This window comes from Colobus angolensis, unplaced genomic scaffold, assembly GCF_000951035.1.
Source record: "Colobus angolensis palliatus isolate OR3802 unplaced genomic scaffold, Cang.pa_1.0 Scaffold63, whole genome shotgun sequence".
NCBI classification, from domain to species: Eukaryota; Metazoa; Chordata; class Mammalia; order Primates; family Cercopithecidae; genus Colobus; species Colobus angolensis.
The window spans coordinates 4,094,374-4,116,136 of record NW_012119932.1 but is presented as its reverse complement, the minus strand read 5'-3'; the positions used below and the strand labels follow the sequence as shown (position 1 = coordinate 4,116,136).

Sequence of the window (21,763 nt, the reverse complement as noted above, 5' to 3'; positions counted from 1 at the left end):
CTTCCTCAGTTTCTCCAACCGACAAAAGCAGGTACACTAGTATCTCTTCCATAGGCTTCTTATGGGGGATTCAATAGCTTAACATGTGGCTACAGCAGTGAAAATTCCCATCAAGCACATTAAAGGTGAGCAATTAATATAATGCAACTTTGATCTTGCACTCAAAAGATTTCTGTAGTGGAAAAATACAACTCACCGTGAGAAAAATAGAATCCTGTATATTTTTGAAGTGTCTTAAGCAGACAATCATGCTTCAGTTTTGAACATTTCATATTAAAACACTGCATTATATTCTTGCACACTTTTGTCTCGAACATTTTTCAAACAAAAAATAATTTGTATGACATCCTAGTGATGCGCATGCCTGTCTGTGTCCCCCATGTGTACAAAGGAAAACATGAACATAAACATGAACATCTCAAGTGACTCACTGCAAGCCACAGGGAGCTGTGGTAAAAGCAGGGGTGAGCAGTGAGCATTTGCGGGTTCTGCGTCTTATGCTCAGAACATGACTTGCCCCCAGGAAACAAGTGTCACTAAAGGGCTTTGAATGGCTCAGCAGAAAGCAGCTCAGTGGCAGAAAGGAGTGATCCCTGAGTTACAGACCACACAGAGGAGCCAAGAGAGGGAGACGAGGAAACAAAATGGAGATACTCACGCCATGTTTAACAGTTTTTGCAGCATGGGCAGCTTTCTTTTTCGCATCATAATGAGTAAGGATGTCAATAATTGCCATGAAGTACACCTCCTTCCTAGGCGAGTCTGCAGAGACAGGAGACCAATGACTGTGGGACATGTGACAACACCAGGGCCAGCATCGCTGCTGAGGGAGGGAGGGAGAAGTGAGGCTGGAAGGAGGGGATTCAGCGGAAGGCGGATGGAAGGAGTCCAGAGACAAACTCCATACCACTCCTGCATATCCTGACGAACAGACAGCTTGCCTCTCTGACCCGGTCCCCCTCCAATTTAAAACAAACAATAACAACTAAAAACATCATCACACCAGGGTAGCAACAGTGGAGAGCCAACGGTGGAACTGAGTCTTTTTTTATTAAGTTGCATTTTCTTTAATGATTGTGTATTGCTTTGGTGTGAAGAAATATGCTATTTAAAAATACCCTATAAAACAAGTATATCTAATTATGTGCATCAATGCTTTTCTACCATTTGATGTACTGTTCATAATTCTCATTGGATATAGTATCAGAACTGGATAAAGGCATACATCTACTCCAATGTCTATTTTCTTTTTTTGAGACAGAGTTTTGTTCTTGTTGCCCAGGCTGGAGTGCAATGGCACGATCTCGGCTCACAGCAACCTCCGCCTCCTGAGTTCAAGTGATTCTTCTGCCTCAGCCTCCTGAGTAGCTGGGATTACAGGCATGCACCACTATGTCTGGCTAATTTCGTATTTTTAGTAGAGATGGGGTTTCTCCATGTAGGTCAGGCTGGTCTCAAACTCCTGACCTCAGGTGATCTGCCTGCCGCGGCCTCCCAAAGTGCTGGGATTACAGGCGTGAGCCACTGCGCCCAGCTACAATGTCTATTTTCTATCCATTTCCAAAAATATGAACAGTAAGAAAAGTACATTTGACTATCTAATTTTCTGTGTTGAAGAAAACATTTTGGTGAGCAAAACGGAAACAGAACAAAACAGAACTCACATCCTCAGCTGATATGCCATTTGAGATAAAAAAAAAAAAAACTGATGAGCCACAGATTTTATTCAAAAAACAAGAAACTTTTTATCCTATCACGAAAATATTTTGGTTTTGTCAGAACAAAACAGAACTCACATCCTCAGCTGATATGCCATTTGAGATAAAAAAAAAAACAACTGATGAGCCACAGATTTTATTCAAAAAACAAGAAACTTTTTATCCTATCACGAAAATATTTTGGTTTTGTCATGGATAAGTTGCTAATATTCAAATGACTGGTGCACCCAATCACCTGGATACGGTGGATGAAGATTTATCTGACTCTAGGGAAGAGGCCACAGGCCCTTCCATTGGGGAGGACGGCAGAGCCAGTCTAGGTGGCCAATCAGATTCCCACCCCACACACAGGGCCCAGCTTCACACACCCTTCACATCCCTGAGAGGGAGAGCGCTGGTGGTGATGACAAGAGGACAACCTAAGGGTCACAGAGGACCACATGCGTGTTCCTTAGATTCATGATGCTTTTGACTTAGATAAAAAAGATACCCAAGCAAAAATATATTAATATTTTAAAGCACTTCTGGTGTTTGTGTATGGGTGCATATGAACATGTGTTGTATGCCAGTGTGTATGTGCATATGTACAGGTGTGGTGTATATGTATAGTTTGTGGTTTTGCTGTATTCCCTCAACATCACAGAATTCAAAGGTCCAATTGCCTTATGTTTCAGCACTGAGATTACGGTTACCTTTAACATATTCTTGTCCTCAAATCCATTTCTTTGGAGTTTGGAGGATGAGTGCTGCCCGACAGCACCCTCATAACTGGGGTAGTGATTACTGGTAGATAACAAGGCCAAAGTCAAACCACTTCACATGAAAAAGGGTCCACAGTAATCAAACTTACTTTCATGGCACTTAATTCCATAGACGTCGATGTTCGGATCGAACTCCCCGGGAGCCAGGGGTGGTGAGCTGTTCAGTGTATTCCCGGGGCTATCTGGGGGGGTCCCCACCGGGTGGGTGCCGTCGCTCTCACCCTCCTCCTCCCCGTCGTTCTCCTCACACTCCACTTCCTCCTGTTCGGCTCTCTCCACATCGTGAATTCCCACCAGCAGACTATAGTCCATGAGCTTCAGCTGGGCCAGAAACTGGGGACAGAGGTGACAGGGTCAGTCAGCCACATCTTAAACATAAAAGTCAACGTTTAAAAAAAGGAGACAAGCTCGGGTGACACCCAGAGGGAAGGCTGCGGGGTGGGGCAGCAGAGGTGCCCCCTTTGTGGATGTTCTTACACTCTGGGGCTGTTTCTCTATCTAAAGTGTAGCCTCACACTTCAGGCTGGCTCAGGGCTATTTTCCCTGGAATGCCACACCGGAGGCGGAGAGGTGTGGATCTATCACAGGGTGGCTGGGTTTCACCAGAGGGCAGGAAGCATGACCAGTGAGAGATGCAGAGAGAGACTGGGAGGGAGAGCAAGTTCCTTCCAGCGATTGAGACAGGCTAAGGGGGAAACCCAGGCACCTCCCAAGTAGCTTCCAGCGGAGTCTCTTGTGGTGGGTTCGGGAAAGCACCTTGGAATTCAGCATGTTCTGGGGAAGCGATTGTTACGCTGTTGCAAATAAGTAAAAGCAAAGGTGCTGTGTCCACCTCTGGTGAGTAATACAGTCCTGTCCGGGTCAACAAGGTGCTTTCCACCAGGCCCCACACACCCAGGATTCCTGTCCTCCCTCTCCTCCTCCAGCCGTGGCTAGAACGTAAGGTGGGGGCAAGACCCAGCTCTGTGTGTTTGGCTACTCCTGTCTGCCCAGTTCTTTTTTGACTTTTCAGATCACGATTTCTTTTGTTTCCCTTTTCTGATTTGAGACCTTCAGCACAACGTTCCAATATCGCCATAAAACGTGAATGGTTATGCTGAGTGAAAACAGTGGCAGCCCATCTGTGGGCTGGACCCAACCGGCTCCCCTGACCCCGTGGCTAGCTGGCTCTGCACAGGGTCCTGTTCCACTGTGACCTTGGGCTCGGGGTCCAAGAAGGTTCACGGTCCTGGCTCTGGAAGGACTCAGCGCCACCTCACTAGGGAATGCAGAGTGGCTGAGCAGCCTCTGGGCTACGCTGATAGAATTTAGGAGGCAAATGTCCTCACGCAAAGGGCAAGCAGAGAAAATCACAGGTCTTGAAGTTCTGGCTAAAAATGAAATCAATTTGTTGAGCCCCGCAGAACTATTTCTCCCCAGCCTGCTGGGAAGGAGTTCTGTCTCGAAACTGAATGAGAAGCCCTGATTCCTTACAGATGAGGAGAGGACCCCTGGGCACAGGTCTGTCCCACACTCCAGCTGGTTCCCAGTGCCTGCAATTCTCCATCAGCCAGCATCCCGCTCAGCCCCGCAAACTGGCCAGAGCTCCCGCTTTGCAGCCTTCCCACCAGGAATCCCTCGGGGCCAGCTACATCTTCCCCATTTGTTTTGAGCTCAGAAAATGGAAATCACACAAATCTTACATTCAAATATTTAACCAAAGTGGGAGAAACCTGTTTGTTTAAAAATAGAGGCAAACCCCTCGTGGAAACAGCATGCGGCTCCTGTGTTCAGCTTTCTGGGTCCCAGAGAGGAGAGGAAGCCACTGCTCATCCCCCTGGCCTTTCCCCAAACTCCCCCATTACAGTAAACATGAGAACCAACTTTCCACTTGCACCTCCCTCTGCCAAATTCCTTCCCAGCATCCTCCTTCTAGAATCTCGGCAGCTGCCAGGCTGTGGGGAGAAATCTGCAGTGGTGGAAGGCTCACTTGAGTCCTCCACCAGCACGGTGAAGCCAGCCAGGGAGCTGGGTCTTGGGTACAGCTCTGCTATATATGGGCCTGTGGATGTGGAAGAGAACTGGGCACTCCGGGGTATAGAGACAGGTGACAAGATCCAAGGCAGGGGGAAGGCTCTCCGTGTGAGACAGCAGCCAGATTCAGCAGCTGGACGAGAGTGCAAGGATTCAAATCCAAGGAGGGCTGAATTCAGGGCCCATTCTGAGCCCGCACTCTCTGCTCTGTATCAGCTACTTCTGGAGGCTGCCTTAAAGCAGCTTTCCCCTCTCCTTTCGCAACCCTAGGAGGAAGGTAATGAGTTAAAATCAGCTGGCATCGGAGGCGGCCCTCCACACGTGACTTGGCGCTGTGGGTCTCTGGATGGTTAGGCGGTCAGCAGCAGCACGCCTGGCACCACTGTGATCATGGAACCCGCTTCCCCGTCAGAATGCCCTGTGGGCCTGGGGTTTCAGAAGCCTATTTGGAAAATACTGCAGTATAAGTACCCAGTCTTCTCCAACGCTTGAGGGGTGTGTGGGGGGGAAGCGCTCATGGTGGGCCCACTTCTCCCTGCCCTGTTGTTCCAAGGCCTCTGGGCTCCTGGAGGACTGGGCCAGGGTCTCCTTCGCCACCTCTGCTGCCCCTCCCAAGCCTAGCATGGTGCCTGGCTCTGCTCCCTGGATCTATGGCTTCCCTGGCCTCCCTCTCTACACCTGGAAGCCTCTCTGGAGCCAGGCCAAGCCTTGCTCAGCTTGAGCAGTGACAGGGAAAAGGCCCCCCTCCTGACCATCCCTGCTCCCTCTGGGTGCTTGGAACGTCCCTGTGAAGTGGTAAAGGCTGACTGGTGCCTCAACCTCCCTTCCAGTCCTCTGCAAAGGGCACAAGTTTTCAAAATGTGAACCTGATCACATCCTGTTCTGCTTACGACACTTCCATAGTGCCACGTTTTTCACGGGGCATAAACAACTCACATGGCCCAGGAGGCCTGGATAGCTTGGCCCCATCCACATCTGAGGCCCACTTGAGCCCTGCTCTGCCCGCTTCCTGGGCTTCTTCCCTGTGGGCAGGTACTTCCTCCTGTGCCTTCAGGCCTAGCGGCAGGGCACCACACAGAGCAGCACAGCCCGAGTCTAGGTGTTTAGGGCACCGTACACTCCCTCCCCAATGGCACATGGCCTCGTTGCACATTCCTTTTGCTGGAGTATTTGAGAACTTCTCTCTTTCCCAAGCAAGGCAGCCTCAAAAGGGGCTCTAAAGTTTTGGCTTTCACTGCATTCCCGACTCCCAGCAGGCAGAGGGCTCAGGAAAGTATTCGGCACTTGTTGGACAAGAGAATAGGATGCCTGCTACTTTATCCCTATCTGTCCCCCCAGCTCTCCCTAATTGTCCCCGATCTGCTTCCACCAGGAAATAACTACTAAAGCCAAATACAAACAACAAAGCAACAACAGAAAACCTTTCTGAGACTGCATGAGGCAACATCTCTTGGAAGGAAGTGTAAGGCAACCATTTAATACGCTTCCCTTAACAGGAAGGTCTACAGCTGACCTTCAAGTGTGTTTTAGTTACAGAAGTCGGGGCTGTCTGCGATTAATTTGCCAAAGGGCAGGGAGGGAAGGGGACAGCCAGGATTGGCCAGCCGCACTCACCATGGTGAGCCTTCAGGGCTCAGCCTCCCCTGGCACCCCATCGGGCTCCTCGCCACACTGGGTGGCCCAGAGTAATTTTCCTGGGCCCCAGGCCTGTGGTCAGACTGCTTATTCTCATCTTCCAGTGAGAGAGAAATAACGGTGCAGTCAACTCCTAGAACCCAAAAACCATCAGTGATGAAACATGCATCTCTAGGTAAGAAGCTATTCTGAGGCACCCAAGAAGACTGAGGAAATTGCAGTCGCAATGGGTATTGCACATATTTTCTTTTTGTTTAAGAGATGGGATCTTGCTCAGTTGCCCAGGCTGGAGTACAGTGGTGATCACAGATCACTGTAGCCTTGAACTCCTGGGCTCAAGGGATCCTCCTGCCTCATCCTCCTGAGGAGCTGGATTACAGAGGTGCACCACCATGCCCAGCTAATTTTGTGTGTGTGTGTGTGTGTGTGTGTGTAGACAGGATCTTGCTATGTTGTCCAGGATGGTCTGAACACCTGGCCTCAAGTGATTCTCCTGCCTTGGCCTTCCAAAGTGCTGGGATTATTATTCATGTTTTCAAATCTCTGAGACTCAGGTGGAAATGGGAAAAACCAAGTATGGCACAGTGGTGAAAAGGACAGGTCATGCTGACAAAGGAGGCCCATTCAAGAAGCAAAGAGCAAGTCCGATTCGGTCTCTCGCTAGCTCCACGCTTGACGAGTTTGCCTCCTGGATCTTCAGTCATTCTGACTTTAAAATGGGACAATGCCGCTCACCTCATGGGGTGGGGAAGAATTAAGATAATGAAGCTGAGAGAAAGATTATGGTGCCTTGCACAAAATAACAGAAGCTGTTATTTATAACTGTCAATGTTGTTTTGATTATGGTAGAAGTCTTTTTAATATCAAGATTTCAAATTTAAACAGGTTTCAGTTTGTGGACCGTGGGAAAAAGAACCATATGGAAAAGTCCGTTAATTTATGAGCTCTGATCTTCACACCTTACATTTCTTTTGGAGATAGGGTCTGGCGCTGTCACCCAGGCTGGAGTGCAGTGGTGTGATCATGGCTCACTGAAGCCTCAAACTCTCGGACTCACGGGATCCTCCTGCTTCAGCTTCCCTAGTAGCTAGGACCACAGGCATGAACCACCACGTCTGGCTAATTTTTACAACCTTTTGTAGAGATGGGGTCTCACTATGTGTTGCCCAGGCTGGTCTCAAACTCCTGGGCTTAATCGATCCTCCTGCCTCAGCCTCCCAAAGTGCTGGGATTACAGGCATGAGCGACCACACCTGGCCTCAAATTTTATTTTAAATCTGACCTGAGGCAGAGTGAGTGAAGTGTGGCAATCAATCGGAGATTTTCTGTCAGAGAAAACTCCCGTGGGCTGGAAGCTTGCGGATGGGAAGAGAAGACAGAGAGGGAGTGTGGGCTTCACTGTGGGGTCAGCTTCCGGCTCACTGCAGGAACACAGAGTGTATTTGTTCTTTAAGAACATAAGATTTCAAAGTGTGAAGATTTTTCAGTCTTTAGGTCCCCTGCTTTTCTTCACAAACCACCTCCTAGACCTCAGATCTGCCTCTTTCTTCCCCCCAGAATATCCCTTCTCATCTAATTCCTTAATAATTGATTCCTTGCTGTGACAAATCTTTGAGCTAGAATCTTCCTCAAGATCTTTGCGAGTCTAAGATTATCCTCACAGTGGTTTCCAGTTGATTTATTTATACTAACACACTGTGTTCTACCACATCACCATCTCCCAACATATCTGTGAAGTGGAATTAAAATGCCAGTCAACCCTGTTTATCAGTTGTATCTTACCACTTGTTAAAAATTATAATACTACTCCTTTGGAGCAATTATCAGAAAACAAAGCCTCCACTGTGCTCTCACAAGTATTGTTAACTTGTGTTTACGTCGAAGTAGTTAAGGGCTGTGCTCTCTGAGGGCCTGACGCCCCAGTCTGAATTTAGAAGCTTTGTGCCTTTGAGTAAATTACATACGGTCTCTGGGCTCGGCTTTCTCATTCATCAAACTAGGGTAGGGGCAGGACCACCGTCAAGGGGCTGTTTTGAGAATGACAAGCGACACTGACTGCATGGGAAGGCCTTGGGCTTGATGTGCTCCATAAATGGTGCCGCCCATCCCACTACTCCCACCACCCTATCCCCTCTTACCCACCTCCGTGGATGGGGGGCTATAAACCTCAGACAGCTGAAATGCCCTGTGATGGGGTACTCCTGGATGCCACAGAGGGGAGCAGTTTTGCATCATGTGAGTCAATGAGAGCAGAGACCAGGGCTGATTCCTGAGGGCCGTGATCAGAGTTGACAACACAGGGCAGAAGGAAAAAGTGCTTGTCACTCCTCATACACCAATCTGTGTGGTGCGTGCGCGCAGAGAAAGACTCCCCTGTGTTTAGTTACGTGCAAAGCTATGTGGATGCAAGTACCCAGCATGGCACAGGAATAGAACCGGCTTCAATGATAGAAAAACAGCAACTAGAATCTCATATGAAAATTAGTTTTCCTAAAATCTAGATTTCTTGAGCTGTAATACACTCAGATCTCCTACTTGAGGCATTAAGGAAAAACAGTTACAACAACAACAAAACTGTAATGAAACTCCAACGGGTCAGTTAGCTAAATTAGAAAGCATGGAACTGAAGAAAAAAGGAAACTCAATTAAATTCTAGCCTCATTATCAAGATCAGATGTCAAGCTACTTCACCATAATTACCTGCTTAAAAATTTAATGATGGTTCTGCATTAATTTCAAAACTAAAGGCACTTATCAGCTATTGAGAATATTTTTAAATGAAAGAATGTTTTATACCTGCCTCCATTTCAATGAAACAGCTAAGTGCTTGAGCCATGTATGGGATTAGGCTATCGAGTCCTCTAATCAATGGTATTATTAGAGACAACAAAAGAGCTAAGAGGATCCTTCTGTAATTCAACTGTAAATTTAAACTGCTTGAGTTATATTATTTCTGGAGTCTAAATATCATAGTGATATACTGCCAACGGAAAAAAAATTTTTTTGATAGGTCACAGATAAGCCTAATGGCTACTTACCATAATCGCTAAAACGATATTCTTGTCAGTATCAAAGATTTGCTGATTAATCAATAAAAACCCAAAAGAGTATGTTTACTAAGGATCCTTATCAGTCGGATCAAACAGATCCCAAAGCAAGGGGGAAATGCTTAACTAATACATTTTATTAATAACCACTGACAACTGAGGAAAACTAAACATTCCTTAATGAAAGACTGGAGGAAAATGTTGCAAGAGAAAACCAAACACTTGTATCTCTTTGTTTGAAGTAGATGCTTATAGGCTAAGCACAGTGGCTCATGCCTGTAATCCCAGCACTTTGGGAGGCTGAGGTGGGAGGATTGCTTGAGGCCAGGAGTTCAAGACCAGCCTGCGCAACATAGTGAGACCCTGTTTCTACCAAAAAAAAAAAAAATTCAAAAATTAGCCAGGCACTGTGGTGCATGCCTGGAGTCCCAGTTACTATGGCGGCTGAGGTGGGAGGATTGCCTGAGCTGGGAGTTCAAGGCTGCAGTGAGCTATGCTCATGCCACTGCACTCTAGCCTGGCCAACAGAGCAAGACCTTGTCTCTAAAACCAATGGCAACAAAAAAGTAGATGCTTACACCCTTCACAAATAACCAACATATAGGTTCTAATCCAAGTGTGTATACCATAAAGGTTAAAATAATGTAAAAAATTTTATTAAACTTATTTATGGTCTAAAAATATTAACTATTAATAACTTAGTCTGAGTTTCTTGTAATAAAAAGAACTGTTAGAAGAGTAAAAAGAAATTATACTGCTTCTGTCTTCATGGGAAATACAAATGTATGACACTCATTCTCTTTGGCTTTAGTCATTTTCTTTCTTTTCTCTTTTTTTTTCATTTAATGACATGAAAAAGACAATCTTCCCACAGAGCCTCTAAGTAGCAGCCCTGTACTGGTGTGCCGGGAAGTGTACATAAATGAATGAAAGCAACAGCTAAGAAAACCTTAGTTTAGTAGCTGCCTAAATTCTAATTCCCACTGCATTGTTTTGTAACTCAACGAAGTCCAAGAAAATAATCTTTTTTCCTGGATTTATTTATAAAAGACTTAAATGAACAAATCCAATGGAAAAGCTGCAATGCCTTTATCATAAACTAAATGACAGGAAAAGGTACATTTTAAATGTTTAGTACAGTATTTTAAAGCAAAACTCCATCATTATGGACTAAAGCCCTTGGACACTGTTTTATGTCTCTCCACTGTCCCCTATGACCTACTGTCCCAAGCTGCCTCTGTGCTAGTCCCAGACGTGTAAGGGGCCTCACTGGGGCCTCATGACATGGTTTGCAGTGACTGGTGGAGACAGGAAAGCATTAAGTGATCCAGGCTATGTTTACTAGCACTGACATGTGTTTTAGAGGGGAAAGTGCCAAGACTCTAATAGTGACTGAGTATTTGTTTTTGAGATGCTCTGCTGGTTGACACAGAGTCCAGTACTCTCCTGGCCCCTCCCAAACTGGCTGGTGTGGGCAGGTCAGTCTTCATGGGCCATTCCAATACAGAATACAGTGACCTGGGGCCGGGGATTCCCAGCAGATGACAGCAGGTGCTTGCTTGTGTTTGGCGCCTAAATGAGAGGGCTGCTAAACTGGCATGTGTTTGCTTTAAACCAGATCATGTAACATGAGACACTTTCATGTCTGACTTTAGAGTATACAGGTTTTTGCCTTGATTGCAGACTTAAACAGATGGTTTAAAAAGCTCCTAAATACCAACAGGGCTGATATTTATACAATTAGTATGGCCTCTACATTGACTGTTCTTACCTCAACATCCTTTTTTAGTTTTTCCAGGAAGACCTTCTTGTTGTTGTCATCAATATAAATCTTTTGGCCTTCATTAATGAAATCATTATCTTTCAGAGTTGGCAGTTCTTTGGCCTAAAACAAATGAGAAAAAGAATGACAAAGAAGCTTGAATAAAACCTAAAAAAACCACACACACCTTCCAACCCTGGACATTGAAGTTTGCCCGGTTCACCACCACAGGGGTCTTACCCAAACAATAAAATAGGAGAAAGCTTGAATACCACCGGGGGGCGCCAGTGAGCTGCAACCTCTGGACGCATTCCTAGGAGCAGTGGGGTGGGGGGTCAGACAGACTCCGTATTATAAGGCTTTTTGTAACACATTTCATGTTTTTCAGAGGAACGAACCTGACTGCTTTCTTAGATTGACTTTCTTACAAGAAGTCTTCTAAGTATAGAATTTGTATTCTCGGAATATTTTCCCAGGAACCCTCTTCTTACTGGTATAATCCAACTCCATCCCTCCTCCCACTTTTGGGTAGCTGTTGCTTGGCTCACATTACAAATAACATATCTTGTCTCAGAACAGCCCCATCCATAATCATATCTACTTTCTGCACCAGGGAGAACATGTGGTCCGAGGTTAGCCATTTGCCCTTCCCAGCCTTCCTGTTCACCACTCCAAGAAGGAAATTCTCTTCTCATTTGGACAGTATCAAAGAAAAAAGGTCTTCTCTTAACATAAACGTATTAAGATGAGAGTTCTACCTTTTACAAATGAACAAAAGGGTGAGCTGACAAGTAAACTGCACTTATACCAACCAACACAAAGCAATGGGCGACTATTAAAACATGGGTCATGAGCAGAAAACACTGTAGCTTATATTTGTGGCAAACAGAATATAGGCATATAGTTTTAAAACTGTGGATTATTCTATTTAACTTTGTACAACCTGCATTCAGTACAAGCTCAAAATCTCCCACCACTTTCAGCTAACCATAGCTTGTTTATTTCAGCAGAAAGAAATCCAATGTCATGTACTGCCTTTCCCTGTATGTTGATGAATCTGGAATGGTCCTCTTTTCCGTAGGTGTGAACCAAATGAAAACAAAATAATCCGAGGAAACAACATGCTTTCCTTCCTGGCTCCGGCACTGTTCCTCCTCCCTCCTTATTCAGAGCAACGAAAGAACATCCTGAATGTTCTTTCCCTGGGTCCATCTCCTGAATCTTTCACATGCTCACTTCCCCTCCTATTTATAAAGTATAGACATGCATGTCAACACAGTCACATCTATTTACACCCAGACATATGTAAATAAATTATGCATTTCTAAATTAGTCGCTTTGGCTACTAACTTTGAGAAAGTTTTAACAGTTTTGCAACTTTGAATTAGATATAACCACAATCTTTATAAGCCAAATAGAATTATCCTTACAAAGCAGGTACAGCAAGGCCCAGAAATGTCAAGATTCGATTCAATAAGCAGTTACTGAGTGAGTCAAATACAGAGACGCAAACATGAATAGGCCACAATTTCTGCTGTAAAGGAATTTGTAATCTCATACGGGAGAATGATATGAAAGCAAGTAGGTAGAAAATAAAGCAGGATGTGTACGTGAGATGTAAAGATAAATACTAACATTCCAGGGGAGGCTGATATAATTTCAAACACTTTTATGCTGAGTTATTGAGTCTTTTAAGAAATGAAAACACAATGCCATTCTTCACAAAATTTTACGATGTGCCTGCTAAACCCCCTAAATCTGTCATTAATAATTTTAAAATAAGGCAATACACGAACCCCCCACTCCGACAAACCTTGAATGTGAAGACTGTGCAATATTAAATGTTTGAGTTCATCACACTAGATTACAAGGTTTCTCTCCTATTAGAACTGTAAACATAATGAAGTTTCACCAAGAATGAAATGCAAGGTTCTGAGGTTTAACAAAACTCAGAGGGCAATGAGAAGATAAACACTGCCCAAAATAGAAAATTGCAAGCACGTTAGAAAAAAGGGTTGAAGCCAGACCTACACACAAAAACAGGAGATGGAGAAGGATCGTAATTTTCCAAGCAGACACCTTGGGCATTTTTCTGTGTCATTATGTGTTGGCGATGGGAGGTGTGTGGGTGGGGGTGTTAAGGATTATCTGCCTCAATTCCACAACTCATTTTATATGTGTAAGAAAAGAAGGGTAGAGGGTGTTTTTTCTGGTTTTGTATAAATGTGAGAAACCTGAAGGCAGAGATGACAGACCCCAGACAAGGCAGTAAATTACACGCTGGATGTGTGTTTGTAACACAAGTCACATTAATGAAGATGAATGCCACTTCAGGTTCACCCCAGCAGAATTACATCATGTGACAGGGAAAGTATAATCCTGCCTCATAAAACTCTGGACACCCTGTACTCTATGACTAAGCTGACTTGTGAATTTCACAGGCACTAGGGACGTATTTAGATTGGATCAAGTTCAAAAAAGGGCACCCAGATTGGCTAAAAGACTTAAGGGCTTATTGAAAGGATCAAGAGGCAAAGGCGGGTCCCGGCAGGGCAGCTGCCAGCATGGAATCTAACACTGGTCTACAGATACCAACCTTCCAAATGCTTGCTGCAAGACAGAGTGCTCAGGGGCATGAAGGTTTTGGGGTCATGAATCCTGAGGTGGCAATCCTGGTTCCACCCCTTGCTTGCCAGGGGCCAGGGGCCAGGTTCCCGGACCTCTCCAGCCTGTTTCCATAGATGCAGAAGGGGGAAAACACCGCCGCCGCTACCACTTGCAGCTGCCTTAGGTACCCTGCTTAGCGCTTCGTGTGTGTCATTTTACTCACATCTGTCATCTACCTTTAGTCTTTGCAACAACCTTAACTATTATTCTTATTCACGTTTTACATTCAAGGAAACTGAGATTATGCAATTTAACTAAGGTCTCCCAGTTTGCGGAGTGATGAGCTGAGACGGGAACTTTAGCCATTCTGCTGAGGTAGAGTTGTGCTGGGAACTCAACCAGAAACCATGTGACAGATTCAAATAGTGAGTGGTGCTTGTAATCACCGTCACCACCCCCAGCACCATCACTGTGGGCATGTAAACGGCTATTACAGGGTGAAAGGCTTTTTTTTTTTTTTTTTTTTAAACAAAAGTTTAACTGTTTTTATTAAGAACAAGATAGGCTAGGCATGGCAGCTCGCACCTGCAACCTCAGCATGCTGGGAGTCTGAGACAGGAGGTTCACTGGAGTCCAGAAGTTCAAGACCAATCTGGCTAACATAGTGAGACTCCATCTCTACAAAAAAGTAATGAAACATATGAGACAGGCATGGTGGTGTGTGCCTGTCATCTCAGCTACTTGGGAGGCTGAGGTAGGAGAATCTCCTGAGTCTGGGAGGTCAAGGTTGCAGAGAGCCATGACTGCGCCACTGCACTCCAGCCTGGGTGACATAGGAAGACCCTATCTCAAAACAAAAACAAACAACAACAACAACAAAAAGAGATGACAAAGGTTAGGTCACCTGACAATGATTCACTCTCAAGAAAATCTTATTGCTTAGCTTTTTAAAAGAAATTTCAATATATCCCTCTGATAATGAGCAGTGTTTGTATTAGAAACAGTTTTTTTTTTAAATGTGGAAAACTATTATACTATGATTTAATGAACTTAATAAACTCTTGGCGTAAAACTGCCTACAAAGATGACGTCTGCAGAGCAGCAGAAAATTAACTGTGGGCAGCGACAGCTTAATGATTCTACCCTTTACTTTTAAACACTGGATTATTTGCACTTCGAGTTTTCCAAGCTTATAGTCACTAGGTCTGGTTCTTTAATGAGTGTCTTTGATATCTTTTCTAGTTCAGTGCAGAAACAGCCAGAGGGTGGAGGAAACCCCCAGGGCTAACTAAAGACAGCTCAGAAATGCTTCTTGGCTGTGGACTCTCCCAGGCCGGCTTCCAGCCAGCGGTCAGCAACCTTTCTGAAGTGGCGGCAGGCCGAGTCTTTATTTGTTCCGAATTCAGCCCTGGCCAGTTTTGTGGAGATCAGAGCTTCTAAGTAAGGCAGGGTGATTGCTATACGATCCTCTGTACTTGCTGGGAGGGGTCGAGGGTGTGGGAGGGAACTACTCTTCCCCACCCCATCCTCCTCCGTGTGTCCAGTCCTGAGCTGGGACTCCTGCCCGAGTGCGGGGCCCCAGAGCTGCCCCAAGGCCCTGGCCAGCTGAGGCCCCGTGAGTAAATACAGGCCAGCGCAGAGCCAGGCTAGCACAGGCAGGACTGTTTTCTCTCTTGCATGAGGTAATCTGCTGTGGTGGGTTGGATTCCAAGTGGCATTCATCTCCGCTAATGTGATGTGTAAATGCACAAACACAGCCACAGGCATCAGCAGAGGGACACTGTTCCCCCTGCAGCCTGGCTCTCCTGCTTCCCGTTCGGATAAAATGAGCCCTTCGCTGTCATGTGGGGTGATGCCCGACCCCAGGTCGATTTGGCATGGCTCAGGTTTCCATGTAGGAGAAAGAATGAAGCCTGTGGTTATGAGAACACACTGGATCCAGGCTGCCTGGGTTGTAGCTCTGCAACTCCAATTACTAGCTATGTGACTCTGGCAAGTTACCCAACCTCTCTGTGGCTTGGTTTTCCATCTTTAAAGAGGGATCTGCAAACACAGGGTTGTGAGGATTACATGAGTTCATACATGTAAAAAGGCCAAAATGGTGCCTGCCACAGTGTTATACACAAACGTTGTTACATGCTAGTCATGTTCTCAAGTATGGTTTATGGATCTAGAAAAAGCTCATCGCTGATCAATCCAGAGCAATATTTTTCTTTTAAAAAGTATATTGGCATATTTAACATTTTAATACTAGCTGTGATGTTCTGGGCCAGTTGCTTTATCTGCCCAAACCTCAGTTTCCTTAATTACATAATGGGAAATTAATAATACTGCACCTACGTAATAGGGTTAGTGTGTAAATCAAATGACACAAAGCACATAGTGCCTGGCAATAACAACTTGCTACGTTTGTTTCTTCTTTCCCAACTTTCTAATAAAATAGGGTCTTTAAACTTAGGATATCTTCTAGTTGATACCCGGATGATTAAAAAAAAACCAATTTATGATGTCAGTAACCTAAACCTGGGGTGTCCAATCTTTTGGCTTCCCTGGGCCACACTGGAAGAATCGTCTTGGGCCACACATAAAATCACTGAACACTAATGAGAGCTGATGAGCTTAAAAAAAAAAAAAAAATCACAAAAAAACTCATGTTTTCAGAAAGTTTACGGATTTGTATTGGGCCGTATTCAAAGCTGTCCTGGTCCCACGCAGCCGTGAGCTGCAGGTTGGATAAGCTTGATTTAAACGATGTTTAAAATTTCCTTGGTTTTTGGGTTTTATCTGCTAGTTACAAACATGTCACATAAATTACCTACATACTGCCTTCAAATTTGGAAGACACTTTTGTTACTGCACACTGCAGACAAACATACCACACATGAGTGCAAGGTTAATGTTTCATTTCACTACACAGGACGCACGGGGAACACAGAGGGTACGTGAGAGACGACGCATCCAAGGTGACACGGCCCGAGGCTGACCTCCCTGCCTTGGTGGCTCTAGTTCCCTACTCTGCTTTGCAAACCTCAATTGTGAATTCTCCTGGCTAGAAAAACCTCTGTGATCACCTGCAAAAGCTATTCCTAGTAAGAAACCTCACTGAAAAGACCTTTTTTAAACTGAAACCCAAATGAGAGTAAAATGATCCTATCTTACAATAAAAATTGGACTGGTTAAATTCCTGAAGTAATAATCTGCAACTGATGATATTTATTCAATATATGAAATAAGATGTAATGATTTTACATATCTGGCCAAAGACAGCAATTTGCTGACTTTTGTCTTACCTTAATTTTCCATGGGTTAGTTTTTCTCAGTGAGCACATTATAATAGTGGGTAATTTAGTGCATGCTCTTTTGCTGACCTAAAGCAAAGATCCACAAGCTGAAATCTTAGTAGCCAGAAAATATAACCAAAATACTAGGGAACAGTGAACTCACTCCCAGGGAGCAGTGAACTCACTGGGAACATTTAGCTTGCCATGAGTTGTAAAAAGAAAATTTATTATAAACATTTGTGTATATATAATACATTTATTGTAGACATTTCTCCCTCATTTTGAAAAGTTTTTGGCTTTTAAAACACAGCATCACAGGCCTCAGCAAGTCTACTGTAAGTCAACAGTGAGAAACACACTGTGTGATAATACAGGTCATGGTCAAAAATAGTTTGTGTGTCATTAAGACACAACATGAATGTGAGAAGTGAGATACACACTCGGCTGAGTCACAGCCTGAAGATAACCAACACATGCGTAAGGCTTTCAGTGGATAAAAGCCTCTCAACAGAATTACTTGTTCCCTAGGGTTCAGTAAAAGATATAAATGATCTCTAAGGACAGATTTGGCCAGGGGGTTGGGATTAAAAAAGGGAAAACGTATCAGGACAGTTACCAAGTTTAGAGCCCTCATTTTTAGAATTTCTAAACACATGCCGCCTTTTAGCAGAGACCTGTGGTATAGAAATTACAGAATTCCATGAGAGCAAAGGAGATGCAGCACTGTTGGCTTCCCAGAACTGGTAAAAAAAAAAAAAAAAGGAGCTAAAAAGTAGCACCTAAAAAATTCCTGCTTAATATTGTTTACTACTTCTATGCGTAAAAATTCCAAATGACTAAGAACCTTTGCAGAATCTCCAAAACCAAAACCAAAACAATGTGTTTACCAAAAGGAGTTAAATGCTTTTTTGTTTCAAGTGGGAATTAACTCATTTGTGTATGTATATATGTGCTTATTTCATTAGGTTCTGTGATTTGATGTATAAATGCTGTCATTCATATGGAGTTTAGCAATACCGGGTATTTTAAGGTTTAGTAAAGCCAGAAGTTATATGAAATTTTAGTGAGATTTTAAAAAAACTATCTTTTAGATGACACAAATTTTTAAAAATCACAGATTTCAAACTATAGTCTGAGTTCTGTTTAAAGTTATGTTTCAAACTAAAGTATCATTGGATTTTGAATGATCATTCTAAACTTTAATTACACAAGAAGAGTGAACTGTATGGGGTAAATGGCCATTAATAACCGGAAATAGAAAATACATGAACCTAAAACGCACAGAGCAAAAATCTTTATAATATAGAGCCAAGTTTTCATTTCAGTTTGGATGGAAACCTTACTGGGAAGAAGAAATGCAGTCAGTCACACTTGAGTGTCTAATGCAAACAGGATTTTGGCACTAGGTTTTAATGCAAGGGATAATACATATCATAGTACTCTGTGATTAAAGGACTTGTATTTCAGAATGAAATGAATTTTTTGTTCGATATGCTCATTTGGCAACCTATTTATTTATTTATTTTTTAAGTCTAATTGTAAGCCTCAATGTCAAAGACTGCTGCCGGGTGTCCTTTTGATGCGCTGTTACTGTGACACTCAGAGCTGAATGCTCAACATAAAAAATATGTAGTAATTATTGTGTTATATTAGAACTGCTTGTGTTCCTGATTTACTTGTTATTCCAAGCTCACCCAAATGAAAATAAACTTGCAAAAAATAAAACCCCTTTCGCTGTGCTTGCAAAAATCTTCATAAAAATCAGAGTCTATGGAACTGAAAACATAATTCACAAGTATTTCTATAAGGGAAGGAATTTTAGGTAATCCTTATGTTAGAGCTAGGATAAAAATAATTTGATGGAATAACATCATATGTGGTATCAATTTTGGGGTAATAAGAGATGCTAGGGATTTCTAATAAAATCAGTTCTGCTTCTCGGAACATCTAAGCCACAAATTTGATACGTGAAAAGGCAAATTAGTGGATATGGAGAAAGTTCATACAGAAGTAGCAAAGAAAAAGGGTGGTTTTGCACAAATAGTACATATACCAACCTTCTTTAACTACATAAGCAGAATGTCTATACAAGTTCATGGTTTGAGAAATGATCTAAGAGGTCATTAATAACTTCTAATTTTCACAGTGAAAACAGTGGGAATGTGCACATCTGTGACTGGCATCCAGATGTGAACATTTTATAATTTTTATTTTGAATCTGTTTATGTATAAATGTGGAAAGAAAATATACCTCAACATACTTGTGAAACAGTGCTGTAAGCAAGCCACGCGAAACTGGAGAAGCGCTATTGTAATTTTTAAGTTACAACTGTTAGGGCTGGCAAAACCTAGCTGTTGGCAATTTTCCCTCAGGCTAATATGTAAAAAGTGAAATTTATTCCTTTTTTAATACTGTCATATTTTATGACCACAACTCTATGTGGTGATGTCAAAGGTGACGGTTTGGTCTTCCTCCACAAACTGGGATATGACAGCTGAACTGCATACAAGACCTACCAAACAGGACCTACAGGATGGGTTTGTTCCAGTCGTAACAGAAGATTCTGGTGCGCAGATGTCTATGGTGATAATCTAAGAAATGTCAAAGGCTAAATACTCAAGGAGTTTGCTAACTCCTCTAGATTTCTGGTTTAATTCTAACATATTAAACTAACATATTAAAGATCACTATTTAATTAAGAATTATACATCTGTAGCAACCTGGCTTAAATTCAGACCACATACTAAATTTTAGAAGTCTTCTCTCCACCCCAACTTTTTCTAGAACCAACTAAGAGTTGTTAGCTTAAAAACATTCCCATATCTAACAGCAATGCTCCATGTGTGCTTGGGATACTCTGAGTTGATTTCATTCCAGTGAGATAAAGATTAATCTGAGGCAAATGAGAGCTGATACAGCACCATAAGCCATAAGTCATAAAGCCCTGAGGACTTTAATGCTGTCATCTGAGTGAAAATCTGGGAAGTGTTTACAAGAGTCACTGCATGTGATCCTCTTTTTGTCACGTGCCATGCTTACCAGTTAAGAAAAATTCTAAATGAAGCTTTAAAACTTCAATCCCAGAACACCCCTCACGGTTTACATAGGGGGTTCTTATCTATATCTGCTGAACAGAACATTTTTTTCCCTATCAATCATAGCAATCACCTTAATCTACATATATCTGGAACAGAGAAGATGTTACTCATGGTCAGGCCAGGACTTCTCCAAGTGGGGACAACTGCTGAACCACATCTCTGGAGGAAGATCCAGGAAAGCTTCATTTGAAACAAGAGATTCTCACCAACACTAAAGCATGAGGACCAATGACGCAGGCAAATCCTTTAATTTTACAAATGAGGACAAAGTCAGATGACCTATACTCAAACACCATTAATGCAGCCCATGCCCCCAGGGCTAGGACTCAGCTCCCCTAACCCTCTGTTTGGAGTCCTTCACCCAAATCTCCCTTTTATAAAATGTCTCTGGTCCAGAAGGTGGATGTTAGTGGTGCTGCCTTTAAGGTCTGAGAAAGAAGCCCTGCTTCTGCCCTAATGGGAAACTTTCCCCTGCACTTTGGGTAGTAGGATTGGTGTCCATACTAACACTGGCTGGCAAAGGGGAATGATTCCCTTCCATCTCGGAAGAAAAGGAATTTTACAGAAGGCGGTTAAAGCATTAGCTGAATTGAAGGCCTAAAAAGCTTGACAACCCCCCTTTAACCGATGATCCGCCCACAGTGGAAAAGGAGGCACTTTTTAGCTGAGCGGCAAATAAAGATTTCCAGAAGGATATGCTGCTGTGCTTTTGTGTCACGTTTGGGGAGCCCGCCACCCTGGCCACCTCGCTTCAACGGCAACCCAGATGACCAGATAGAGGTAGTAATTACTTATAATTTGTTACAATTTAAAGACCACAAAAGAAATGCTGAACACTGGTTTCGAAAAGCATTTTTAGATGTAAGGGTATTAATGATTAATCCTCTCGAACCCTCAGTTGGTAATAGGTAAAATGTCAGAGACGGTGACAGTCACTTAATTGCTGGTGCAATTCACAGTGCCTGAGAATCGACAAGGCGGCTTTTTGTAGCCCATTATCAAAGTGTCAACAATGATTATTGCCAATATAGTTACACAAATGCCAATTGCAGGGCAGCTGTTTTCTTTCAAATGGGTTTCAGGAAGAAGGCTGTATGTTAAAAGGAATCTTCTTATTGTGACCCTATGGCTCCATTACACACGCTTTACTTTACCTAATAAAATCAGACATGACTTTTGAGAAGAACTGTGCAGGATGATGAACAAAATGCATATTTGTGTAAATCCCCAGGACTCTCTCTCTCAAGAACATGGGCTTTTTAAAGAGTCAGGTCAAACCCCCCAGAAATCAAGTGAGTCCAGTTATGTTTTCTTTTACTTCCCTAGGTCCCCTGCTGAGTCGCTTGCTAGCAGGCAGCATGCTAAGACTGTCATTTGTAAAAAGCAGCCTGCTCAGCTATAATTACTAATTTGATGTCACACTGGAATTGCAGCGCAGCTGTGAAAAGATCGACCACCAGGGAGGTTCGCATTTCTCTGTCTCATTTAGAGGAGGCGAAACTGCTGGAGCCATGAATGGGAGATGCCCTTCCATTAAAAAGGAAAGAATTAAAGAATAAAACAAGTCATAGCAGCTGTCAGAATTTGACAATGGTTATTTTTTTTTTAAAGCACTGTTCTGCTCTTAAAAAAAAAATCCTCAAGACATCTGTACATGCATGTTCTGGGACTTGTTGCCATGAAAGTGATTCCATTGTTAGAATATAACTTATTTCCTTCAGTTCCATCTTCATGATTATGCTAATACAAATCACACTAATTACATGTCAAGCTAAAATCTAAGGGATGGGACTTGTCTGCACCTATATCGCTAAATATTTGAAATGACAGTTTCAAAACT

At 43.3% G+C, this 21,763-nt stretch overlaps 1 protein-coding gene across 1 annotated transcript in view; it reads right to left on the bottom strand.

Annotated features, from left to right (window-relative positions):
- PIP4K2A (phosphatidylinositol-5-phosphate 4-kinase, type II, alpha) overlaps nt 1-21,763 on the bottom strand; it is a 72,798-nt gene that overhangs the window by 4,121 nt on the left and 46,914 nt on the right. Inside the window, exons 6-8 of the mRNA XM_011963846.1 lie at nt 10,946-11,059; nt 2,569-2,812; nt 659-762 (exon numbers count right to left, since the gene is read on the bottom strand). Of these exons, the coding sequence (XP_011819236.1) occupies nt 659-762; nt 2,569-2,812; nt 10,946-11,059 (462 nt within the window). The remainder of the gene's footprint in view (nt 1-658; nt 763-2,568; nt 2,813-10,945; nt 11,060-21,763) is intronic.